We start from the raw sequence: 23,139 nt of genomic DNA, 5'->3' as shown, positions 1-23,139 counted from the left end.
AATTTTGTATTGTAACATGAGTTAAGGTTTTGGTTTTTTTTTTATCACAGAGAAATGCATTCTTGGTCAATTAATTAGGAACAGGTTTTAAAACTATCAGTACTCATTCTACAGCAACTGAAATACTCAAGAAGTTAGCAACAGACTCATCTTTGCAACCTCTAAACTATGAAATTAACAAAACCTAAATGAACAAATACTGAAATATAACTAACGTAAAGTTGGCAAGTGCTGAAATGTGAGACTAACAAACCTTTAGTCAATTAACAGGTACTTATTTCATAACTAATGACACTAGTACAATCATTGGGTGTTTCTCAACGATGACTCAAAGCATTGATCACAACAAAATGTGCACAGTTGTCATCATGTTGCGTGTGCACGTGTGTGTATGTGTATGTGTATGTGTATGTGTATGTGTATGTGTATGTGTATGTGTATGTGTTTTGTTTGAGACCAGGTTTCACTATGTATCTCCTGCTGTCCTGAAACTCACTCTGTAGATCAGGCTGGCCTTGAACTCAGAGATCCACCTGCCTCTGCTTCCCATGCTCTGGGATTAAAGGTGTGAGCCACCATACCTTGCACAATGCAGATTTTTGTTGTTGTTTATTTGGTTTTTACATTAGTTCTGAGATCAAACCTATTTTCTCTGCTTGCAAGCAAACTCTTCACAGACTGAGTCATTCCCCAGCCCTGATCCTTTAGTCTTTTAAGCATGTGATATTTGTTGATGCTTAACTAATCTCATTTCCAAAAGGTGTTATAATGGCAGAATAACTAATCTTCAACCTTATTTGATGGAGAATAAGTCTGTCCACCAATGCTGTTGAAATTGGATTATCAATGAAGGTGTCTCAGTTAGCATTACTAGTGCCATGATGAAACACCATCACCAAAAGCAAGTTGGGGAGGAAAGGGTTTATTTCTATTATACTTCCACATTGCTGTTCATCATCAAAGGAAGCCAGAACAAGAACTCAAACAGGGCAAGAATGTGGAGGCAGGAGCTGATGCAGAGACAAGAAACGTTCTGGTTACTGGCCTCTTCCCAATGGCTTCTTCAGTCTGCTTTCTTATAAAATGCAAGGATGGCACCACCATCCCTGGGTTCTGAGAGGTGGTTTATCAACTGAGGCTCCTTCCTCTCTGATGACTCTAGCTTGTGTCAAGTTGGCACAAAACTAACCAATACAGAAGATTAAATATATGGCATTCCACTTAGCTTTTTTTTTTAATGTAAAATAAGCCAGTTTTACTTTTCTTTTCATCTTAATTCTGGAGAGATTGAATTACTCAGACTTGTAACTTTTGAAACACTTAAGGTATGTTGTATACAATTTGAAATTTTAAGGCCAGATGCGGTAACACAGACCCAGCACTTTGGAGATGAAGACAGGAGACTCAGAAGTTGAAAGTTCTGTTCAATGATCTATAGAGTTTGAAAGCAGCCTGGTCTTCAGGAGGACCTGCCTCTAAAACCGTACATAATAGGGGGTTAAAAGTATGGCTCAGTTGGCATAATTATGCTCTAATTGTATTTTGAGAGAAAAGTTTTATTTTAACAGGAAGGGTGATATGTAGGAGGAGCTAAGGTGGGAGGAGTACTGAGAGGAAGAGAAGGAGTAAGAAGAGGAGGAGAAGAAGGAGAGGAGAAGCTAGGTGATGAAAGAGAGAAAGAGGGGGGAGACAGGGAGGCAGATGTTCATGTATCTCCACCAGTCAAAGATAGTTGATATATCTAGGTTGGGTAGTGGGTGACACCTCTGATTGAACAATACCAAACTTATAAAGCCTATGGTTAACATTTTTTAAAAAAATGTATAAATGCAAAAAGGAAAAGGGGGCATGGGATAGGGGTTTTCTAAGGGAGGGAATGGGGAAAGAGGATGGCATCTGAAGTGTAAATAAAATATCTAATAAAAAATGGAAAACAAAACAAAAAAAAGTATGCCTCAGGAAGTGAAGCTTATGTCACAATCATAGGAGCTGAGTCTAATTGCTGGAACACACATGAACATGGCAGGCAGTGGTATGTGCTTGTAATCCTGGCCCTGGGGAAGAAGAGTCAGGAAGATCCCGGGGCTCTCTCTAACTGATGAGATGGAGAGACCCTGTTTCAGAGAAAGTACATGGCTCCTGAGGAAGCCACTAGAGGTTGTCCTCCAGCCTTCTTCACACACATGCACATATGCACTTACACACACATGAACAGACAGACATACGCACACGCACATATAAAGACCAATAAGTGAATCAATTAAAAAAAAATTTTTTTTTTCTTCCAGGTTGCATCTATGACAATGACTAACACTCCACTCTCTTCATTCCGCTGCGCCCCTTAGTGGCCAACATGAATTTTAATTGGAATGTTCTTGGGTATTATAGAAAGAAAATTGAATGTACAAAATGAAATGTCAATCTCTATTAAGTTTTGAAATGTTAAACTTGGAAAATGAACTCTGTTTAGTATGTCAGAATGCCAGAAGATCAGTAATGCATTGATGAGCTTTTTTTTTCTTTCTTCCTCTTTTTTGTTTTTGTTGTTGTTGTTGTTGTTGTTGTGATCTAGGGTTTCTTGTGTAGTTCAGGCCATCTTCCTGCCTCAGCCTACAAAGCACTGAGATAACCGACCTGAGCCACCACACCTGGCTTAAGGCTCCCATTTTGCTTCAGCTATGAGGTGCCACCAGTAGGGAGTCTCCTCTACCATACGCTCTGTAAAGAAATAAAAAAAGAATAGAAAGAAGGGATTTTCAATTCCATAAGGAGACAGCCCTCACTTGTCGCCACCCCTTCAGATTACTTACCCCAAAAAAGGCAGAGCCAGCTCCTCTCAGGCCTGAGAGACTAGAGTAGCGGCAGAACGTTTGTATCGAATTGGCTCCTCTTTGTTCACTGTGAAATTACGTTAATTATTTGATAAGCATGCTTTACGCTCTGTATGCACATCTAAGATTAACCTGTGTACTAGAGTTTAAAATCTGACTTTTTTGGATCCGTACACACATCGCTGAATTCTGTGCTCTGTTTAAATACCATCCTTACCTAGAGAAATGGAGGAAGCTACCTGACAACTGTGAACCCGAAAGAAAGAACCCTGAATCTCACTCTCCTTTTACAGTGATGCTCTACTGTGAAGTCTCTCAGAAAGGGTTTTGTGTTTTGCTGCCAATTGCTTTTGCAGAACTTTGTGATGTTTATAACCACTTTACTAGAAAGTTGTTGAGAGGGAACACAAGGCAAGAAATTCCAGTGCTTAGCCTGGTGCTCCCCACTGAGATCTAGTCCTCACCACCTCTTCAGACTGCAAAGCACTGGCTTTTGTATGCTAAGAACACTAAGCACGTGATCCACAACAGAACACCCCAACATCCAAGAAGGTAACAGATGAGGTAATGCTTTTTGAAATTACTGAATCCTGACGCTGGTTCTATTATTGACCATGCTGCAACCTTGGCAATATTCATTACCTTCCCAGTGTTCTTGTAAAATAGAAGTCAACTAAGTTTGTCCCAGCATCTTTTTCTACCACCAACTTCAAGCTTTTATAGTTCCTCCGTCTCAGATGCACAAGTCAGAGGTTCTTTTTTTCTATTTGAAATCATTGATTAAATAGCGATTGATACATTATATTTGTATCGATTTACATTTTTAGATGTACCAATTTGCATGTAATTTATGGTATATGTAATCAATTGGCATGTATGTATGCAATTTACATTATATATGTAAATTGCAAAGATCCATTTGGAGTTTCGAAAAAAAGGACCCCATTAATTTTTTTAAGTCAAAAATAGTATGGAATAAAGAAATAACTGAGTTGGTAAACGTGTTCGCCGGCAAGCTTGCAGATGGAGTTTAATCAGCAAATCCCTGTTATAAACTGTATGTGGAGACGTGCACTTACAATTTCAGTGCTGAGGAGGCAGAGATGGGAGGTTCCTGTGAATCAATGGACACCCTGTCTATCCTAATTTGTGAGTCCCACAACAATGACAGACATCTCCAAGGAGATGAACAGCAACTGAGAAACAAGAGATAAGGTGTCCTTTGGGCCCCACACATATATGTCCTCTCACACATAGGAACATGTGCATACACACTGAAAAATCTGTAGAATAGCCCAAAGCCTTCAAATGGTTAGGGTTTCTATTACGTTTGTTGTTTTGTTTTTTGGTTTTTGGTTTTTGAAACAAAGTTTCTTTGCTTAACCCTAGCTGTTCTGGAACTGCTCTGTAGACCAGGCTGGCCTCAAATTCACAGAAATCCACCTGCCTCTGCCTCCCTAGTGGTGGGACTAAAGGCATACTGCTGCCCAGCCAAGTGTTTTGAAAATTTAAGGAGTGTCAGCAGTGTCTACAGCTCAATTTGTAGGATACAGGCTCTGAGTCTCCTGGGTTGGAAATTCCTCATTTTTAACTCGTCTCTGATTAGAAAGTCCCTTGACAGTATTAGCCATCATGTATCCTTGTGATAAACTTCTTTTATTACTAGATAAAAATTAGGTGGCTCAAAAATGGTCATTTGGTAACTTTGGCATCAAGTATAAATTATACGCTACCTGCCTTTCCAGTAATTTTCCCTGATTAAGATTGGCACAATTCAATGCAAATGGTAACTTGTAAAACCCCAAATTAAATCAAGATTTCAGCTTTGATGCATGGTCAAGGACATGGACAGATACCTATGAGAGATTTGTGTAATAATTATTTAATATATATTTGAAGTGTTAATTTTAATATAGTAAATGTAATTTTGTTGTAGATTGTGTGTGGAATTTTGTCATGTGAGAAGAGCTGCCAATAAAATACTTTTTCAGCAAGTGGCCCTGCCTCGTGCTTCCTAGCCACATCAAGGCCATCAGCGTTCCTCTCCCTTAGCTCACTCTGTATCTACAGGAGAGGCCTGCCTACATCCTCTACCTACCCTGTGTCTTATTCTGCTTCTTATTCATAACCAAACTCTCCCCCATTGCCTCTGGATACAGTGCTTCCTATTTTGTCTTAGAAATAGATAACTAAATACAATTCTCTTCAACTCCCCGCAACCAAAACTTCACCCACGTTCGGAGCGTACAACGCCACAACCCAAATTCAAAGCCACAACTGAGGACTCCATTTCCCCCAACTTCTCTCCGAGCTTCTTCCTACATAATCCATTCTCTTCATTATCCTTCTACCTCCTCTTCCCCGTTCCTCCCTCTCTCCCTCTTCCTCCTCCTCTGCCACAGCTCTCTTTTCTCCCTCCCTCCTTTTCTTCACTTCCTTCCCTTCCTATCTTTAACTTGCTCTGAGTGGTTTTTTCTGCGTATGTTGAAACTATACTAAAACATTTCTCAGCTGTAAGAAAACCTGAAATTTTAACCTGAACACAAATCCCACTTCACCTACAACCCATTTCAGCATTCCTTTCTCATTCCATTAGCTGAAAATGGTGAAGTCCATGTGCCAGCTGTTGCAACATGCCCCAGATTCCTCCAATTGTATGGAATTTGATGAACCACAGGCTCCCAGTACGGTACTCTGGAAAGCATCACCAGACACGTACCTAGATCAGGATGCCTGCAGGCTGTCCTAACTAACCATTGAGGATAACGGGGTAGTAAGTAACATACAGACTGTTCACAGAGCAAGTTCAACTGAGGTCTCCCTAGGGGCCTTGCTAACCCCTCCCTGGAGTCCCAACCACTCTACCTCCTGACTTCACTGGGGCAGGCATGCACTGCAGACACAGGGCTCCTCCACCTTTCCTAGCTGGCTCTCTTTCCTGCACCTGTTTCTTTCTGTCCACCATTTTGCATTTTCAGCTCATTATGCTGTGAGCTTTCCAGGGAATCCAGAGGGAACATAGTGTAGCTTGAACCAGTATTAAAGCCTGGATCTACACCCTGAGATAAACTGAATCAAAAAAAAAATGTGAGAGTAATTTTAAAAGTCGTTTGTAAGTAAGCCTAAATATGGATTTGAGACTGGAGTTTGAGAATTCATCATCCTGTCTATCCTTTCTCAAGTTCTCAAGATTCCAGTTCTCAGTCTCTAGATCGATCCAAAAAGAGCCTCAGCCTGGTATTACTTAATCTTCCTTTTCAGCTTGACAAGGTTTGGACTCACCTAGAATAGGAAATATATCTCTTCGTGTTTCTAGAAGGGATTTTCTTAGAAAAGTTTAACCAAGAAGGAAAGACACACCCTGGATGTGGACCAGGGTCTCCCTGAGATCTCACACTGAATAAGAAGGAGAAAGCAAGCTGAGCTTTCAAGACCTCTATGACATCTTCCTGACTGTGCACACAGTGAGACTAGATGCTTCACTCTTCTGCTGCCGTGTCTGCTGCCGTGTCTTCCCTACATAATGGATGGTAGATGTCTTAGTCAGTGACCTATTGCTGGTAAGGGACACCATGATCATGTGAACTCTTATAAAGGAAAGCATTTAACAGGGGCTGGCTTACAGGTTCAGAGGTTCAGTTCCTCATCACAGCAGGAAGATAGAAGCACTGGGTCTACCTTGTGCATTTCAGATCCTTAAGTCCACCCCACTGACACACTTCCTCCAACAAGGCCGCACATCCTAATGCTGCCACTCCCTATGAACCTATGGGAGCCGTTCTTATTCAAACCACCAGAGTAACTCCTCAATCTTTGAGGCTAAATAAACCCTTTGTTCCTTCCGTTTTAGTGAGGTGTTTTTCACAGCAGTGAGAAAAGTAAATATCCATATCATCCTCATAAGACCCCAAGTAGGCCAGGAAGTGGTGGTGCACGCCTTTAATCCCAGCACTTTGGAGGCAGAGGCAAGCAGATTTCTGAGTTCAAGGCCAGCCTGGTCTACAGAGTGAGTTCCAGGACAGCTAGGGCTACACAGAGAAACCCTGTCTCGAAACAAACAAACAAATGAACAAACAAACAGACTCCAAGTAGAAGTCTTCCTTTGACCTCAAGTTCCTTATGCTTCCTCTGTATTCCTCCTCATTGGCATCTCTCTTATCCTGCCACTCAAGCTTGAAACCTACACGTTTGTTCCTACACATTATCTTTTTTTGTCTACGGAGATACAGAGCTCCAAGAAAATTAAGACTCTTGCCTGATTTGCTTCTATATACTTGCATAAAGTGGCATTTGAAGCTATAACTGATATATTTAATAATGGAAGAATCAGTGAGTGATGGGTCTATAAGAATGTGGTAAGCTTGCTGGGCGGTGGTGGCCCACACCTTTAATCCCAGCACTTGGGAGGCAGAGGCAGGTGGATTTCTGAGTTCGAGGCCAGCCTGGTCTACAGGGTGAATTCCAAACCCTGTCTCGAAAAAAACAAAAAACAAAAAACAAACAAACAAACAAAAAAATGTGGTAAGCTTGCACAGTTACCACTGTTCTTCTAATTACCGTTTCAAATGCCCTAAGAACTTCAAGGAATCGGTCCTTATACCTAGTATGCTCCCCCAAAACATAGGTGACTGCCAACTACATTCACTGAAGTGACTACGATTAAGGTCACACTGATCACGATAGGGTTCCGAGCTGGGATTTCTGAAAACAGATGAAGGGAAGGAGTATAGATTTACAACTTGTCTCTTAGGGATTGGTATCTGCAAAAGGAAGAGGGCACAAAATTGACGGGGGTGGGGAGAGGTTGAATGTGATACAGGCCTGGTAAAGGTTGGGACAGACAGAGAAGTTTCTGAATAAATTTTTCATCAGAGCAGACTCCCGGTAGACAAGTAGGTAGACCTTTCAGCAGAACCTCCCACACTCATTACTGTGTGAACCTCCTCACACAATGAGAGGGACGGTCTTGTGAAAAATGACTGCAGCTGTGGCAGGCTTGGAAGTGACAGAAGGCTGCCAGCACACCCTGCTCACTTGCTTGAGACAATCAGCTAAGTCGCATAACCTTAAACAAGATTCTCAACTTCGCAAGGCCTCAAGATCTTTTATTTATAAAATACAAAAGCACATGCTTAGTGGTTAAAATCAAATTGAAACAAAACTCCTGCCTTTGAAATTGGATGTGTGCAGGGTAGAGACATTTGATCCCCCTGGAGCTGGAACTTGAGGCAGAATTCTAGGTTATGAGCCACTCTGTGTAGGTGTGGGAACCGGACTTGGGTCCTCTGTAAAAGCAACAAGTACTTTTAACCACTGGGCCATCTCTCCAGCCCCAAAATTACTTTTAAAAAAAAATCAAAATGTATTTGTTTACACATTAAGTTCAAAATCATTTTTTTCCTACATAGTCTTCCTTTGTTTTCTCAAATGGTTCGGTCCTCTGGCCTTCTCTGATCATTTTTCGTAGGTCCATCGATGAATAGATGATTGTGTCTGACAAAAAACGTGAACTGGCGTTCATGATGATGAGATGGCACTTTGAGATTCAGCTTTTGGTCTGAGCACGGGACAGGGCAGTGAGGACTGTGGCCAACTGTAGACTATACGCTCCTGGCACAGGAGTAAGTTGTTAACTTGAAGACCCCCATACTCGGGAGACCCTTCCTCAAGCCTCCGGAATCGCGACCACCCAAAAATCACAAGAAACCATACCTGGATGCAATCAGCAGAGGTTTATTAGGGGAGGAGCCGGCGGTCAAAAACGACAAGCTCTTTAGCTCCAAGAGCAGGGTTTTTGGCCACGTGTGGTGGGATAAAGGGTCTTTTATAGCATGGGGTGGGGGGAGGAAGGCATTTTCGCGCGCTTACACATGATTGGTTGTTTTACAAATTTTGAACATAGCACTGGGAAGACCAAGGGAGGGATAACCAAGAACAGTGGAACATTTCAGAGAATCTAGCCCAAATGATCTAGAGTCACTTTTTCCGGCTATAGGGCTATGGCCCCACCTAGTTGATAACATCTTTATCTGTAGTCAGGAATGCCTTCCTGCCTTGGGTGAGGCTTGGGGAATGTAATCCAGCAAGTGTCCTTCACCTGGAATGTGAAGGCCTGAAATCTTATTTTCAGTTCCGAGTTCTGTAAGGCAGAAAAATCTACACATATTTCATAAAATGGCCTTTATAATTTTTCACTCTACAAACTGTGATAGATAGTTTCCATTCGGCTCTTCACATGCCCCCTTCCAACTTTGCTTCTGATCTGTGCCCTTTGAGCCTAAGCTTTATCAGCTCCGGGAAGCGGATCTCTGGACCTCTAGCCTCCAGGGTCACGTGACTGGCGGGGAACGACTGCAGTCTATCAAAGATACAGAGTGGAGTTTCTTCAGAATCTTTCTGAGGGAGTCATCACTGCTCGGTATGTCCTTTCTCCCTTGAAGTTCCAGCTCTGTCAGACACACCCTTCCACAAAAACCAGCTCCCTCGTTTTATTGCTTCTTCCTCATCTGGCTCCTTCAGGATGTTAGACACACCCATTGTCAGCAGTTGGAGATTCCACTTTATCTTGTAGTCTCCACAGACCTGTCTACACATTTGTAAACAAGCCGTTTAATGTTTCCTCAGGCTTCTCAGTTAACCATTTGTTTCCCACCTAAGCCCTAAGGATACTTGACTCAATTCTAACAGCTTCTGGGGCCATGTCAGCAAGTGTTTCCAGAATCTAGATGTAAACCCAGCTCTCATGCTTCAGTACACACTAAAAATAAGAAAATCTATTTATTTTTTTTACATTTTAATTGTTTACATTTCAAATGATATCCCCCTTCCCAGTTACCCCTCCATCAACCCGCCCTTCCCATCCCTCTCACTCCCCTCCCCTTTGCAATTATGAGGCTGCTCCTCCACCCATTCACCCACTGCCCCCTCATCCCTCTAGCATCCCCCTACACTGGGTCATCAAGCCTCTCTCCCCTCCCAAGAAGATCTATTTTAGAAGCAAATCTGTTTTTAACAAAAGTGTTGCTATCCCATTCTTCGGTTTTCTAAGACACGGCAAATACAATGGCTTAAAACCAAGTAGAAGTCACACGCCTTTAATCCCAGCACTTGGAGGTGGAGGTAGAATGTCTGTGAGTTCAAGGGGAGCCTGGGCTACATAGTGAGTACCCGGGATACAACGGAGAGACACTGTCTGAAAAACAAAGAAAAGAATTCCAAAGGACAACAGTGGTTTGAGATGTGTCCTACGGAGGGCAGTACTCAGTAGCTAACGGCCAAGTTCTTACCAACAAAGAGCAAAGCAGCACCTTCTGTGACACCAATATCATCAACTCCTTCACCTCAGTTCCTTGAAACAGGTCTTTGAGACATTGTGATGTTTTCCAAAAACTAGCTAATAAGTTACCGAGTTTTACTTAGACATGTAAGCCACATCTTCCTTCTTAACTCAACGATCTTAATGCATCTGTAATCAGGTGCAAACGAATTATCCTCTCAGAGCTCAGCGCTGCTTAAAGCAATCGTTTCTAACCTTAGGATAGAGTTGAGTTACAGTCCATCAGCTGATACGATGCGCTTGCTGGGCCTCGCCCCAAGTGGGAGCAGCTCTGTGAAGTGAAGCACTGAAGTCCTGTTCCCTCCCGAATACCTCAAGGGACAAGCGTTTTCTCATTTTTAATACACAAAGATCTCAAAGAGATGTGCTAAACTACAGTGGTTACCTAACCACCAAGATATAAATAAATATGCAGTGCTAGAAAAACCAGACCACACAGTAATAATAGGCACAAAACAACTGTACATTCATTTAGAAGAGAAACCACAGGGAAATTCTCTTTCATTTGGAGTAGACAGTACAAAGGAACCTTGGGATATATTGGTTATTTTTCTTGTTGCTATGAAAAAATACCTAAGAGGTGGGTACTGGTGGCACACGCCTTTAATCTCAGCACTTGGGAGGCAGAGACAGCCAGATCTTAGTGAGTTCAAGGCCAGCCTGGTTTACAGCTCAAGTTCCAGGACAACCAGAGCTACACAAAGAAACCCTGTCTTGAAAAAAACAACAAAAAAAGAGAAAGAATGAGAGAGAGAGAGAGAGAGAGAGAGAGAGAGAGAGAAACAGAGACAGAGACAGAGACAGGGACAAGGGAGACAGAGACAGATACACAGAGACAGAGAGGAAAAACCAGGAAAAGAAAGAATGACAGACACAGAGAAAGGGACAAAGACAGTGAAAGACAGAAAGAGAGAGAGAAGAAAAGAAAACCTAACAAAAGTAATTTAAGGAAGAAAAGGTTTGTTTGAACTTATTGTGGAGTACAGATCAGAGAAGACCACTCATACATGATTTAATTCGATAGAAAGTCCTTATTGGCAGGTCTGTGACTACCCGGGCTGCTTAGGATTTCTTGAGAGAGCGCTCTCAGCAACAATCCCGAGGTTCAGGACACGGTGGGGACACAGTGGAAGAAGTTGAACCAACAACAACTTCACTTAATGTCTCCCATCAGCATGACCCTGGAGTGAGAACAGCACTGACTCTACCACCCTGCGCTCAGGGAGCTGGGTATGTGCTCTGTCTCAGCCACTGCCTGCTAGACGTTCTCCTCGCCAGCCCCAGTTCCTGTGGGTCGCTTGACTCTGATGCTCCTCTGGGCCCAAACCACAGCTCGAGAATATCAGCCGGGCAACAAACTTAGCAGCCAAATCATACAGCCGCTGAGGGACACGTTCTCCTGCCAGGGACATCAGGGGTAATTATCAAGAATAAATCTGCAAATTTTTGCAAGGAGTGATTCACTCAGAATAAAATCGGGCATAAACCTGTGTTTTAGGGACCAGACCTGACAGCCATCCTTCTCCACATCACCTGGCTTGGCTAGGTCCTCTCAGCATCCCTAAACATTTCAGCTAGGGTATCAACTAAGAAACAAAATCAGGACTGAGTCGATTTTTGGGCACTCTCAGTTGAACTCTTCGTCCTTGTACAGGCCGAAAATCCTGTTTCTCAAATTACTTTTAAAACACAGGCCTCAGCTGTGGGTGGTGTTGTAATGTCTGCACTCAAAAGGCTGAGGCAGGAGAATTAAGAGTTTGAGGCCGCCAGGCAATGGTTGCACACGCCTTTAATCCCAGCACTTGGGAGGCAGAGGCAGGCGAGTTTCTAAGTTCGAGGCCAGCCTGGTCTACAGAATGAGTTCCAGGACAGCCAAGGCTATACAGAGAAACCCTGTCTCGAAAAACCAAAAAAAAAAAGAGAGTTCGGGGCCAATTTTGGGGCCAACGTTGGATACTTAATAAAACCCTGTCTTAAAAAAAAAAAAAAATCTTACAGCAAACCATTAAAAAAAAAAAATCCACCACAAACAAAAGCGAGTAAATGACAGGATGCATGAGTTTTTATAGCTAAGTGTGCGGTGAGGGAGGTGTCCACAGAAAAGGCAAAGGCAAGAGGGGCCTTCAAGCTCAGAAATCAGAAACCAGCTCGGCAAGGCAACATGGCAAGATCCTGTCTCAAAACATAACACAATTCAGAGAGAGAGAGAGAGAGAGAGAGAGAGAGAGAGAGAGAGAAGAGGAAGAGGAAGAGGAAGAAGAAGAAGAAGAAGAAGAAGAAGAAGAAGAAGAAGAAGAAGAAGAAGAAGAAGAAGAAGAAGGAAGAAGAAGAAGAAGAAGAAGAAGAAGAAGGAAGAAGAAGAAGAAGAAGAAGAAGAAGAAGGAAGAAGAAGAAGGAAGAAGAAGAAGAAGAAGGAGGAGGAGGAGGAGGAGGAAGAAGAAGAAGAAGAAGAAGAAGAAGAAGAAGAAGAAGAAGAAGAAGAAGAAGAAGAAGAAGGAAGAAGAAGGAAGAAGAAGAAGAAGAAGGAGGAGGAGGAGGAGGAGGAGGAGGAGGAGGAAGAAGAAGAAGAAGAAGAAGAAGAAGAAGAAGAAGAAGAAGAAGAAGAAGAAGAAGAAGAAGAAGAAGAAGAAGAAGAAGGAAGAAGAAGGAAGAAGAAGAAGAGGAGGAGGAGGAGGAGGAGGAGGAGGAGGAGGAGGAGGAGGAGGAAGAAGAAGAAGAAGAAGAAGAAGAAGAAGAAGAAGAAGAAGAAGAAGAAGAAGAAGAAGAAGAAGAAGAAGAGAAGAGAGACAGTAGCAAAGCCCTGTACCCCATAGAAATATTTGGGCCATCAGTATTGTCCGACAACCTTGAGAAATCAAGTGAGCTGCAACTAGCCATTCTGCTTTCCAACTTTATCACTCTTTCACCCCTTAAAAAAGCTTCAAAGAGCTCTGTCATAGTTTGGCGTTCGAAGAGAAAATGGTCAACTCACTTCATGTGTCTTAGGTAAGGTAGGTAGGCAGGGAGCTAGGGACTAAATAACTACAGAAACTGCAGCTGTATCCTCCCTCCCCTCCCCACCCCACCCCACCCCCATGGCCCCTGGTCATCAGAAGGTGCTTTTGTGGTTTAACTCCTCGAAGCAGCTTTTAGGCTCGTTTCAAAAAACATTGGCTGCCATTTTAATATATACACCATGGTTGAGCCTTTCCCCCAGCCCCACGTACTTTTCAAGAGGATCATGGGAATGAATACCCTCAAAGAGCTCTGCTGTACTTTGGTGTGGGAAGAGAAAAGGGTCACCTCACCTCATGAATAGTCTACTGAGCTCATAAATATTCATAACATATTTAAAATCTATACCACAATACACAGTGGGCTGCTAGCTCCTTCTCTCCCCAAATCTGTGTGGTGCTTCTTCGATCTCCCTCCAGAGTAGAATGTACGTGCAATGCTTTGTTAAATAAACTTCTGCTTAAAGTGTCTGTGTCTCTGCTAAATTCTTTCCTCCAAGACGACAAGAAGCAATAACACAAACACAAAACATAAAAAAGGCACTTGTCACCAAACTTGACAACCTGAATTCAGTCCCCAGTACCCAAATTACGGAAGGAAAGAAGAGAGTCCCAGTAGTTATTCTCTGACCCCCACATGTATGGTAGCATATGTGAGTGCACTTGTGTGAGTGCACACACAGAAAATAAATAGATAAATGTAAAAAGAAAAATAGATGAGGACTAAATAGAAACCTAGTCAAAGCACCCATGCTGGAAGGTGGCATCACTGCTTATAATGTTGCTAGAGCAAGCTTGAGACAGACTTTTTTGATGTCTAAGCCCCACCCTCTTATTTGGGCTGGCAGTATGAGTCTTAGTTTGGGTTTCTATTGTTGTGAAGAGACACTATGACCACAGAAACTCTTATAAAAGAAAACATTTTGGGAGTGACTTACAGTTCAGAGGTTAAGTCTATTATCATGGCTGGGATCTCATTAAAGGGCAGACAGACATGGTGCTGGAGAGAGTCTAAGAGATCAACATCTAGATCTGTAGGCAGCGGAGAGGAAGAGTGAGCCACTGGGCCTAGGTTGAACTTTTGAAACCTCAAAGCCTATTCCAAGTGACACCCTTCCTCCAACAAAGCCACGCCTCCTAATTATGCTACTTCCTGTGAGTTTATGGGGACCATTTTCATTCAAGCCTCCACAGTACACTAAACTCATGATGTCTGGATTACTAACACATCCCTCTGCCATGCAAAAGGTTGGTTTTAGTCACAGTACCCTGAGATAGGAAGGGCAGTTACAGATGTTGTTGCCTCAATAAATTCTCCCAACAATCCTAAATTTTGTCTTCTAGCCTTGTAGGCAGACAAAAAGGTACAAGAAAGTATGTCTCCTCCTGAATATGATGTACACATTATATCCTTCAGAAGAAATGGTGGCATCGGACCAACGGTTGAAACTTAGTGGGTATATAATCACCCCTGTAAAGACTGGTGGGTATGTTAGTCGTTAAGCAACTGCGATGGCTTAATCTTAATTGTCCACATGATGAGCTCTAGAATCAGTGTGGAATGGTGCTTCTGTGAGAGATTATGTCTATTACCCCGTGGCTGTGCCTGAGAAGAAGTTTCTAGATTGGATTCATTTAAGTAAAAAAACACACGACAAGCATGATCAGTTTCACGAACTGGGTCCTGGATGGAACATAATGGAGAGAGGCAACCGAGCACAGAGGAGCAATGGTTGTTCTGTTCCTTAACTGCAGGTGAAATGTCACCAGCCGACTCCAGCTCCCGCCACTGTGACCTTCTCAGAATGATGGACTGCAACTGCAAAATGTTGAGAAAACAAAATCCTTCCTTCCCAAGTTCCTTTGGTTGGGATATTTTCATCACAGCAGTGAGAAAATTAACTACTGCAGCATCCAGTCGCCCTTTCTTAGCACCATATCTGGTCTAAGTTTGGCTGTACAACACCAGTGAAGGCTGTATATAGAAAAGAGCGTTACACGTTACAAGCAGGAAGGACTGTTGGGAAAGCTGGCCTGGGGCTGGTGTTGGGACTTTGATTTAGAGAGAATTCCAGAATCTTTTCAAGAACAGGTAGGCAACACTTTCTGTTCCCAAATTCATCGTACAGACAATATGACTTATGAGCACTTATTACCCTCTGAAAGTTTGGAAGTTTGGTACATACTAGGTACAATAGAAACAGCCCTTAATAAAATTTTTGGACCCCTGAGTCTCTAAGAAGCTTCCCTAGTGACCTCCTGTGCACATGTGTCTTTACAAACCATTGCTGGGGGCATGGCACATAGCTCTAACTCCAAATGCACTTTATGGTACAGATTCCATCCAAAAGGAAGAAGGGCGAAAGTGAGCATTCACCCTCGTTTTAGGGACATTTCCTGGAAGTTTCAGACATAATGCTTAACTATCCCTCCCAGTGATCAAAAAACTAGTCAGTTGACCACACCCACATGCAGGAAAGGCTCGTAAATACAGTGCCTGTTATTCCTAATATAAACTCAGCTAAAAGGGAAATATCTATTATTGAAAAAGGGAAATTGGTTATTGAAGGTAATTTGCATCTGAGATGAAAAGCTACTGCAGATTTCATTAGGCTGATATAATGTGAGGACCGGGTCTGAGATCTTTGAGTATAATTCATTAATATGAGTCTTTGGACATCATATTAACATAGTTATCACATATGGACATAGGAGATTAACAAGAAAGCCTTAAAATTAAAAAAAATATTAAGTGCAAACTAATTTTTAAAATTAGTTTATTTGCTGATCATTGCTTCACTGGAAACAACACACCAAAGGCAGAGATGGTCGTGAGTGCCTGTAATCTTAGCACTTAGACGTGGAGACAGAATCAAGAAGCCTCAGTAGTTCAAGGCCATCCTTAGCTATGTTAAGGAATTTGAGTGTTACAAACAAGGTTACAAGCAAGTCAGCTTGGGCTATGAGATCTTATCTCAAAATAAAAACCAAAACAAATCAAGTCATGACGCAAGAAAGGAGGACCATAAGTGGGGAAGAAAAGATCTTAAGTGAGAAGAAGAGAGGGGACGATAGTGAGATACTCATAACATGTTCCTGTTGGGACTCCTCTTCTGTTTCATGTGGAGTTTCCTGTTCATGAGTTTTCTTCCCCTGCTCTTCGGTCTTTTATATTTTTCTGGAGCTTGGTTTATTTTTTCGTTGGTGAAATTCATCCTACCCTCCCCTTACCCATAGGCAAATTTACACAGTATTGCTTCTCTAATGCCCTTTAGCCTTATAATTTTTTTTTCTCTCCATATTTCAGGAAATCTGAGGTTGATCAGATACTAACCCTTCTTCCTCAAAACAATGGAAGAACTTCAGAAGATCTTAACTAAGATTACCGGCTTCTAGATAAGACACAGTGTGGTGGCTTGAATGAGAATGCCCCGACCCCATAGGCTCATATATGTACATGCTTGGTCTGCAGTTGGTGTGACTGTTGGGGAAGGATTTAGGGGTGTGGCTTGTTGAAAGAGGTGTGTCATTCAAAGGGCTTGGAGGTTTCAGAAGTTCCCAGTTAGCTCTCACTGTCTCATGGTTGTTGTCTTAACATGTAATCTTACAGCTTCTGTTCTAGTGGCAGCTGCCAACCACCATTATGACCATGGACTTTGAACCTCTGAAACTATAACCAAGAAAAAAGGTTGTCTTCATGAGATGTCTCTTCACAGTACTAGAAAAGTTACTAAGATGTCATTACTGTCTGGAATTATATTTCTTTTAATTTTTAAAATTAAAAAATATTAAATGCAAACTGTGTGTCTACATTCCCCTAATTTTTTAAAAAATTGGTTTATTTGCTGATCTTTTTGTTTGTATCTTGTGCTATCCTCCCAAGGATCTTGTCTTCTTTAAGAAGTATGAATATTAAACTTCATTTGTTGGGCGTCATGGTGGTAACATTCCTTTTTATTTTTTTTCTAAGATTATCTAGATGTTTATTTTTCCTTGAGATGGAGTTTCTAAGTAATCATTTAGTTATCACTGTGTGTGCGGGAGGTTTCCTGTGTGGACAATGTGTGTGTGAGTAAATGAACCATGTGTGCACGTCGGGGTTACAGCACATCTTTGTGGTGTTGGCTCTCTCTTCCACCCACACGTAGGTTCTGGGAATTGAACTTGGGTCTTCTAATTGTACATTCTGTGGGTTCCTTAACTCTTTTTTTCAACTTCTCCACCATCTCTTTGCCTCTGATGGATTGTAGTTCCAATGTAAGTTTCACTATAAGATACTAAGTATAGTATTTCATTACAGTCATCCCTGTTGGCTTGCATTATCCCTCCGGTGTTTATTGAATTGTGTCTATCACCAGTGTACATTACCTCTCTGGTGTTTATTGAATTGTGTCTATCACCAGTCTAAGCAAATACAACACATAGTTTTTTAAAAATACCACGTTGTTTGTTTGTTTGTTTTTTTTTTTTTTTTCTTTCCTCTCTGTAACCCAGCTTATTTTTGAACTAAAGGCAATCCTCCTGCCTAGCTTCATGGAGCTTCGAATGTTCTTTGCTCTCTTGATGCTTTCCCTGTCAGTGCAAGCTCAGTATCACACCGTCTATCTTTCATCCTTTGCATTAATGGCTTCTGCTGTTTCTAATTTTTAATGTATACAAATTTCATTTAGAGGAAATCGCCTCTTCTAACATGCAGTTCTGCAAAGGTAACACAATTATATAACCACCAATGTGAACAAATCCCGGAAGCATTTCATCCCTCGGAAAATAGATGCTATGCCATCTTATAATCAGGTCCTCAACCCAGGGGCTTCCCCATCATTCTGGTCCTACCTTCCCCAGAATGTCCATTAAGTAAAATCACAACTAGACATTGATTACTTTACTTAGAAGAACATATATGAAATTTGTTCATATTAATTTACAGTTTGCAAATGTAGTCCTCTCTGATGCTGAATAGTTATCAATTGAATATTATCTATTCCCCAAATAAAGGGTTATTGGCCTGTTTCTAGGTTTTGTTGATTTATTTGGCAATTACAAGTAAAGCTGCTATCGACATCCACATTGAGAATTTTTGTTCCATGTTAAGCTATGGTTTCACTTGGTAAACAGCTAGGAACAGTGTTTGCTTGAAAAAAAAAAAAAAATATATATATATATATATATATATATATATATATATATATATATATATGTGTGTGTGTGTGTGTGTGTGTGTGTGTCTGTGTGTGTGTCTGTGTGTCTCTGTGTGTCTCTGTGTGTGTGTGTCTCTGTGTGTGTCTCCGTGTGTGTCTGTGTGTGTCTGTGTGTGTGTGTCTGTGTGTGTGTGTCTGTGTGTGTCTCTGTGTGTGTCTCTGTGTGTGTGTGTGTGTGTGTGTGTCTGTCTTCACAAGAAACTGCCCAGCGTTCCCAAAGTCACCAAATCATTTTATGGCCCCATCCAACCAACAAAGTAAGATCATTTTAGTTGCTACACAGTCTCACCATTGCTTAAATCATTATATTAAGTGTGGAGTGGTAGCTTAGTGAGGTTTAATGAGCATGTTTCAAATAACTCATCTTTTTGTGTAACTACTGGTGTTCTTATTTTCCATAGATTTCTTTCTTAAAGAAAAAAATACAAGTAAGTATTGAGAGATCTCTAGTTAGCTTGTATACAAGTACTTTATCAAATGCATGATTAAAAATATTTTCCCAGGCTGGGGATATAGCTAATCATGTGATATCCCAGGTTTAATCTCCAATACAACAAAATAGACACAACAAACAAATACTGATGTTTTCTAGAAGTCTTTTATTCCATAGGGATATTCTGCCTTTGATAAAAATCCATCCAGTTTATCATTTTTTTTCCTATATTGATCATGCTTCTGCTATCATGTCTCAGAAATGCTCCTCACGGAATCATGACCATTTTCTACTGTTTTCTTCTAGACATTTTAGTTTTAGGCTCATGATCCACTTTGACTCAGCTTCTTTGTAAGCTTTAAGGTATAGATCAATATCCATTAATCATAGATGGAAGTCCAGTTGAGCCAGCACCATTTGTTGAAAAGGCTATTCTCTTTACAATGGATTGCTTTGCCATATTAATCAAAATTTAATTGCACATAACTTTTTCTGAGCTTTTTATTTCTTTGCTATTAATTCATATGGATTTCCTTCCTCTAAAATTGTCTGGTAGCTTTAAATAAGTCTTGAAATCAGAAATCGTGAGTTCTCTAAATTAGTTTTTCATTGGCAGTGTGCTGGCTATCTTAGGATCTTTCTCTTTATATAATTATACAAGTCATTTGATACATTAAATAACTTGAGAGCGAGCTTTGGCATTTCCAATCTTCCAACAAGTTGACTCATTTCATTTAAGTAGTCAAAATCATTGGCATAAAATTAATATTTCCTTCCCAGCTTTGAGTATTAGTTATAATGGCCCGTGTTTTGATTCTGATGTTTTTAAATGAATACTTCTCTCTTTATTTTCTTGATCAGTCTGACTAGATTGATCAATTTTAGGTTTTTTTTTCCTCAGACAAAGACTTTTTAATTTTTAAAAATTATGTGTATGTGTGTGTTGGGGGGATAAGCACTTGAGTGAGGGTGTCCCTGGAGCCTGGAGGAGTCAGGTTCCAGGAGAGCTGGGCTTTCTGGTGGCAATGAGGCATGGGTGTGGGTGTTGGGAGCCGATCCCGGGCACTGTGTAAGTGAAGTGCTCACTCTGACAGCCTAGCCTTCTCTCCAGCCCCAAGAAAACAGATTTTACTGTTTTCCTCTTCTCAGTTTCTGCACTTACTTTCATCATTATCTTTTTTCCCTTTTGGTTTTGATTGAATTTGCTGCTCTTTCACTGACGTAGAAGCACAAAACTTTGGTTTTAGACCTTTCTTCTTTTTTTTAAAAAAAAAAAAATTGTCAAATTAGTTATGCAATGCTTAGAGCCATTCCAACAATTTTGGTTTGCTGTGTTTTTATTTATATTTAATTCCAAATATGCTCTAGTTTGCCCCCACTGGTTTTTAGTTTATTATATGGGTTATTTGGGTGCCGCCTGCTGTTTAATTTCTACAACCTGGCAATTTGTCAGGCTTTTAAAAAATATTAGCAATTGCTAATTTAATTTCATTATTATAGGGCATACACATATGCTTCTTATTATTTCAGTTGGTTAGTTTGTTTTATAGTCCGGGTTACTCCCTATCTTGGTAAACACTGCATGTGTGTTTGAGAGGAAGGTGCCGTCATTATCTGCCAGATTGCTCTCTAAATGTCCTTTCGTGACACAGTTGATAATATTGCTTATGTTTTCTAAGCCCTGGATATTAGTTACTTTTCTGTTGTTCTTATCGAAAACTATGGTAAAGGTAACTTATAAAAGAAAACACTTACTTGGCTTTACACAGTTCCAGAGGGTTAGAGCCTGTAATTGTACAGCGAAGGCATGGGAGGTAGGAACAGCTGAGAGTGGTGGGCTTTGAAACTTGGTGACTGCACCACCACCACCACCAACAACCCCCCCTCCCCCCGCCTCCTGTGACACAACTCATCCAATAGGGCCACACCTCCTGAACCTTCTCAAATAATTCCACCAACTGTTGACCAAGGCGCAAACATATGAGTCTATAAGGGCTATGTTTTCATTCCCACCACCACACTTGGACTGATTTGTAAAATGTTTTTTATGGTTTACTGACAAAAGGGAGTTGCTGTTTTCCAGCATCTTGGGTATTTGTTCCTACTTCTTTGAAATTTTATTATTTTGGAAACTTTTATTGCTGCAGATACACATAGACTTGTTTTGTCTCCCTAGTGAATTGATCATCTTACTAATGAACCACTTCTCCATGTCCCTCATTAGTGTTCTTCTGAATTCTGTCCCATATTGATACAGTCATATTAGCCTCCATTCGATTAGTGTTTCACAGTATATCTATCCCCTTCTGTTTACTTTTTAAATAACATGAATGTATTGTAAATAGTAATAATGCCTAGAGTAGTATTTCAATACACGGGTACTACATGGATCAATCAGATTCAGCTTCTCTTTATCTACCTTCCATTTGGCCCCTTCCTAGTCTCCAGTAATCACCATTTTGGATTTAAAACAAAATTATAGGGCTGGAGAGGGCAGTACTTGCTGCCCAGTTGCACAGACTTACACAGTAAGTGCATAGACTTACACAGACCCAGGCTTGCAGAAACACACACACAGAAAACTTAAAAATGCCAAGCAGTGGTGTTGCACGCCTTTAATCCCAGCACTCGGGAGGCACAGGTTAAGTTCAAGGACATCCTGGTCTACAGAGAGCCAGTTCTGGGACAGCCAGGGCTGCACAAAGAAACCCAGTCTTGCTTTTAAAAAAATGAAACGGAAAAACAAGCCATATCATTTTCCACGGAGATAACAAGTCATTGAATGTTTCGTCCTTAGAACAAATTCTTCTTTTGGGGGGGGGGGTTGAGAAAGGGTTTCTCTGTATAGCCCGGGCTGTCCTGGAACTCACTCTGTAGACCAGGCTGGCCTCGAACTCAGAAATCTGCCTGTCTCTGCCTCCCAAGTGCTGGGATTAAAGGCGTGCACCACCACTGCCTGGCCAAATTCTTCTTTTTAACATGGCAATTTACCTCCTCTCCCCTTAATATACCACGACATTAGATATTAAAAACCCTCAAAAACATAGATAATAGTAAACTATGCAAAGCGTCCCAGAGCTCTCCCCAAAGTTGTTAAACTTTAAATTTTAGTAAATAAGCAAGAGACCCATGTGCAAATTTCTGAGTCTGCTGCACAGTAGAGGTTCCTCATCTCTGGTACTCTGCTCATCAAACATAGCCAAACTCAATCATTTCAGTTCCTAGCCAGAAGTACTGCTGTTGTGTTAGTTCTCACAACTTTGTGTTATGTTATTAAAAAAAAAAAAAAAACAATTCCCAGGGATAAAACCAGAGAGAATGTGGCACTCTCTTTGTTTCTTTTATCTCAAGATCACAGTATCACATAGACATTGTCAAAAAAAAAAAAAAAAAAAAAAAAGCTGGGCGGTGGTGGCATACGCCTTTAATCCCAGCACTTGGGAGGCAGAGGCAGGCGGATTTCTGAGTTCGAGGCCAGCCTGGTCTACAGAGTGAGTTCCAGGACAGCCAAGGGCTACACAGAGAAACCCTGCCTCAAAAAACCAAAAGAACAAAACAAAACAAAACAACAACAACAAAAAAAAAACCCCTCATTCCACCAAGCAATAGGTACTTTGTATTCTGTGTCCGATAGTCACTACCTAAAGTCCCAGTTATCACTGAACTTTAAGTATAAATTTTCCCAGAAATAATACAGTCCCATCAGTTTTGTCCTCTGATTCTTAGTAGTGGCAACATTTCCCTGTGATTTTGATAATATAAAGTATTTTTTATTGGATCATGGTATGTCATGATTCAATTTTCCAGTCCATGCCAGACTTTTCTCCTAAAAGAACGTGTAGTTGCTGCTGATGGAGGGCAGGGGGCGCAACCAACCTGGGCTCACTTTGGTCCGCCTCCTGATGCTGAGCACAAAGTAAGTCTGGCTCTCCAACTTTGTGTACTACCTTAGCTTCTCCGCTGTGCCTGTGCCATTTATCCCTAGAGTAATACCACTCTGCACTTTTCCTCTTCTTTATTCTGATTTTACTGCTCTGTACACCTCACTCCCTACTGAAGATCAACCACAGGCCTTTTGCTTCCCAAACTAGCAGTATACTACAAAGATATATATCTCAAATCTCTTACATCTCTTATTTTGGTTTTATGTTTTGCTGTGGAGGACTTCTGTGGAGGTTTTTTTGTTTGTTTGATTTTTTTTTTTTTAAGGGCTTGTCTATTTTATGTATTGGAGTACACCGTAGCTGTCTTCAGACACAGCAGAAGCAGGAATTGGATCCCCGGATGGTTGTGAGCCACCATGTCGTTTCTGGGAATTGAACTCAACACCTCTAGACGAGCAGTCAGT

At 41.2% G+C, this 23,139-nt stretch overlaps 1 protein-coding gene across 5 annotated transcripts in view; it reads left to right on the top strand.

Moving 5' to 3' along the window:
• The window catches only part of Fyb1 (FYN binding protein 1), a 136,658-nt gene extending 131,841 nt beyond the window's left edge, over positions 1–4,817 (top strand). For all 5 annotated transcript variants that reach the window (XM_076916152.1, XM_076916153.1, XM_076916150.1 and 2 more), the window contains one exon: positions 2,289–4,817. In XM_076916152.1, the coding sequence (XP_076772267.1) occupies positions 2,289–2,311 (23 nt within the window). In that variant the 3' untranslated portion in view covers positions 2,312–4,817. The remainder of the gene's footprint in view (positions 1–2,288) is intronic.
• The last annotated feature ends 18,322 nt before the right edge of the window (positions 4,818–23,139 follow it).

Source organism: Arvicanthis niloticus, chromosome 19 (assembly GCF_011762505.2).
Source record: "Arvicanthis niloticus isolate mArvNil1 chromosome 19, mArvNil1.pat.X, whole genome shotgun sequence".
Classification (NCBI taxonomy): Eukaryota; Metazoa; Chordata; class Mammalia; order Rodentia; family Muridae; genus Arvicanthis; species Arvicanthis niloticus.
The sequence above is the reverse complement of the archived record's forward strand: the minus strand, read 5'-3'. Positions and strand labels throughout refer to the sequence as shown.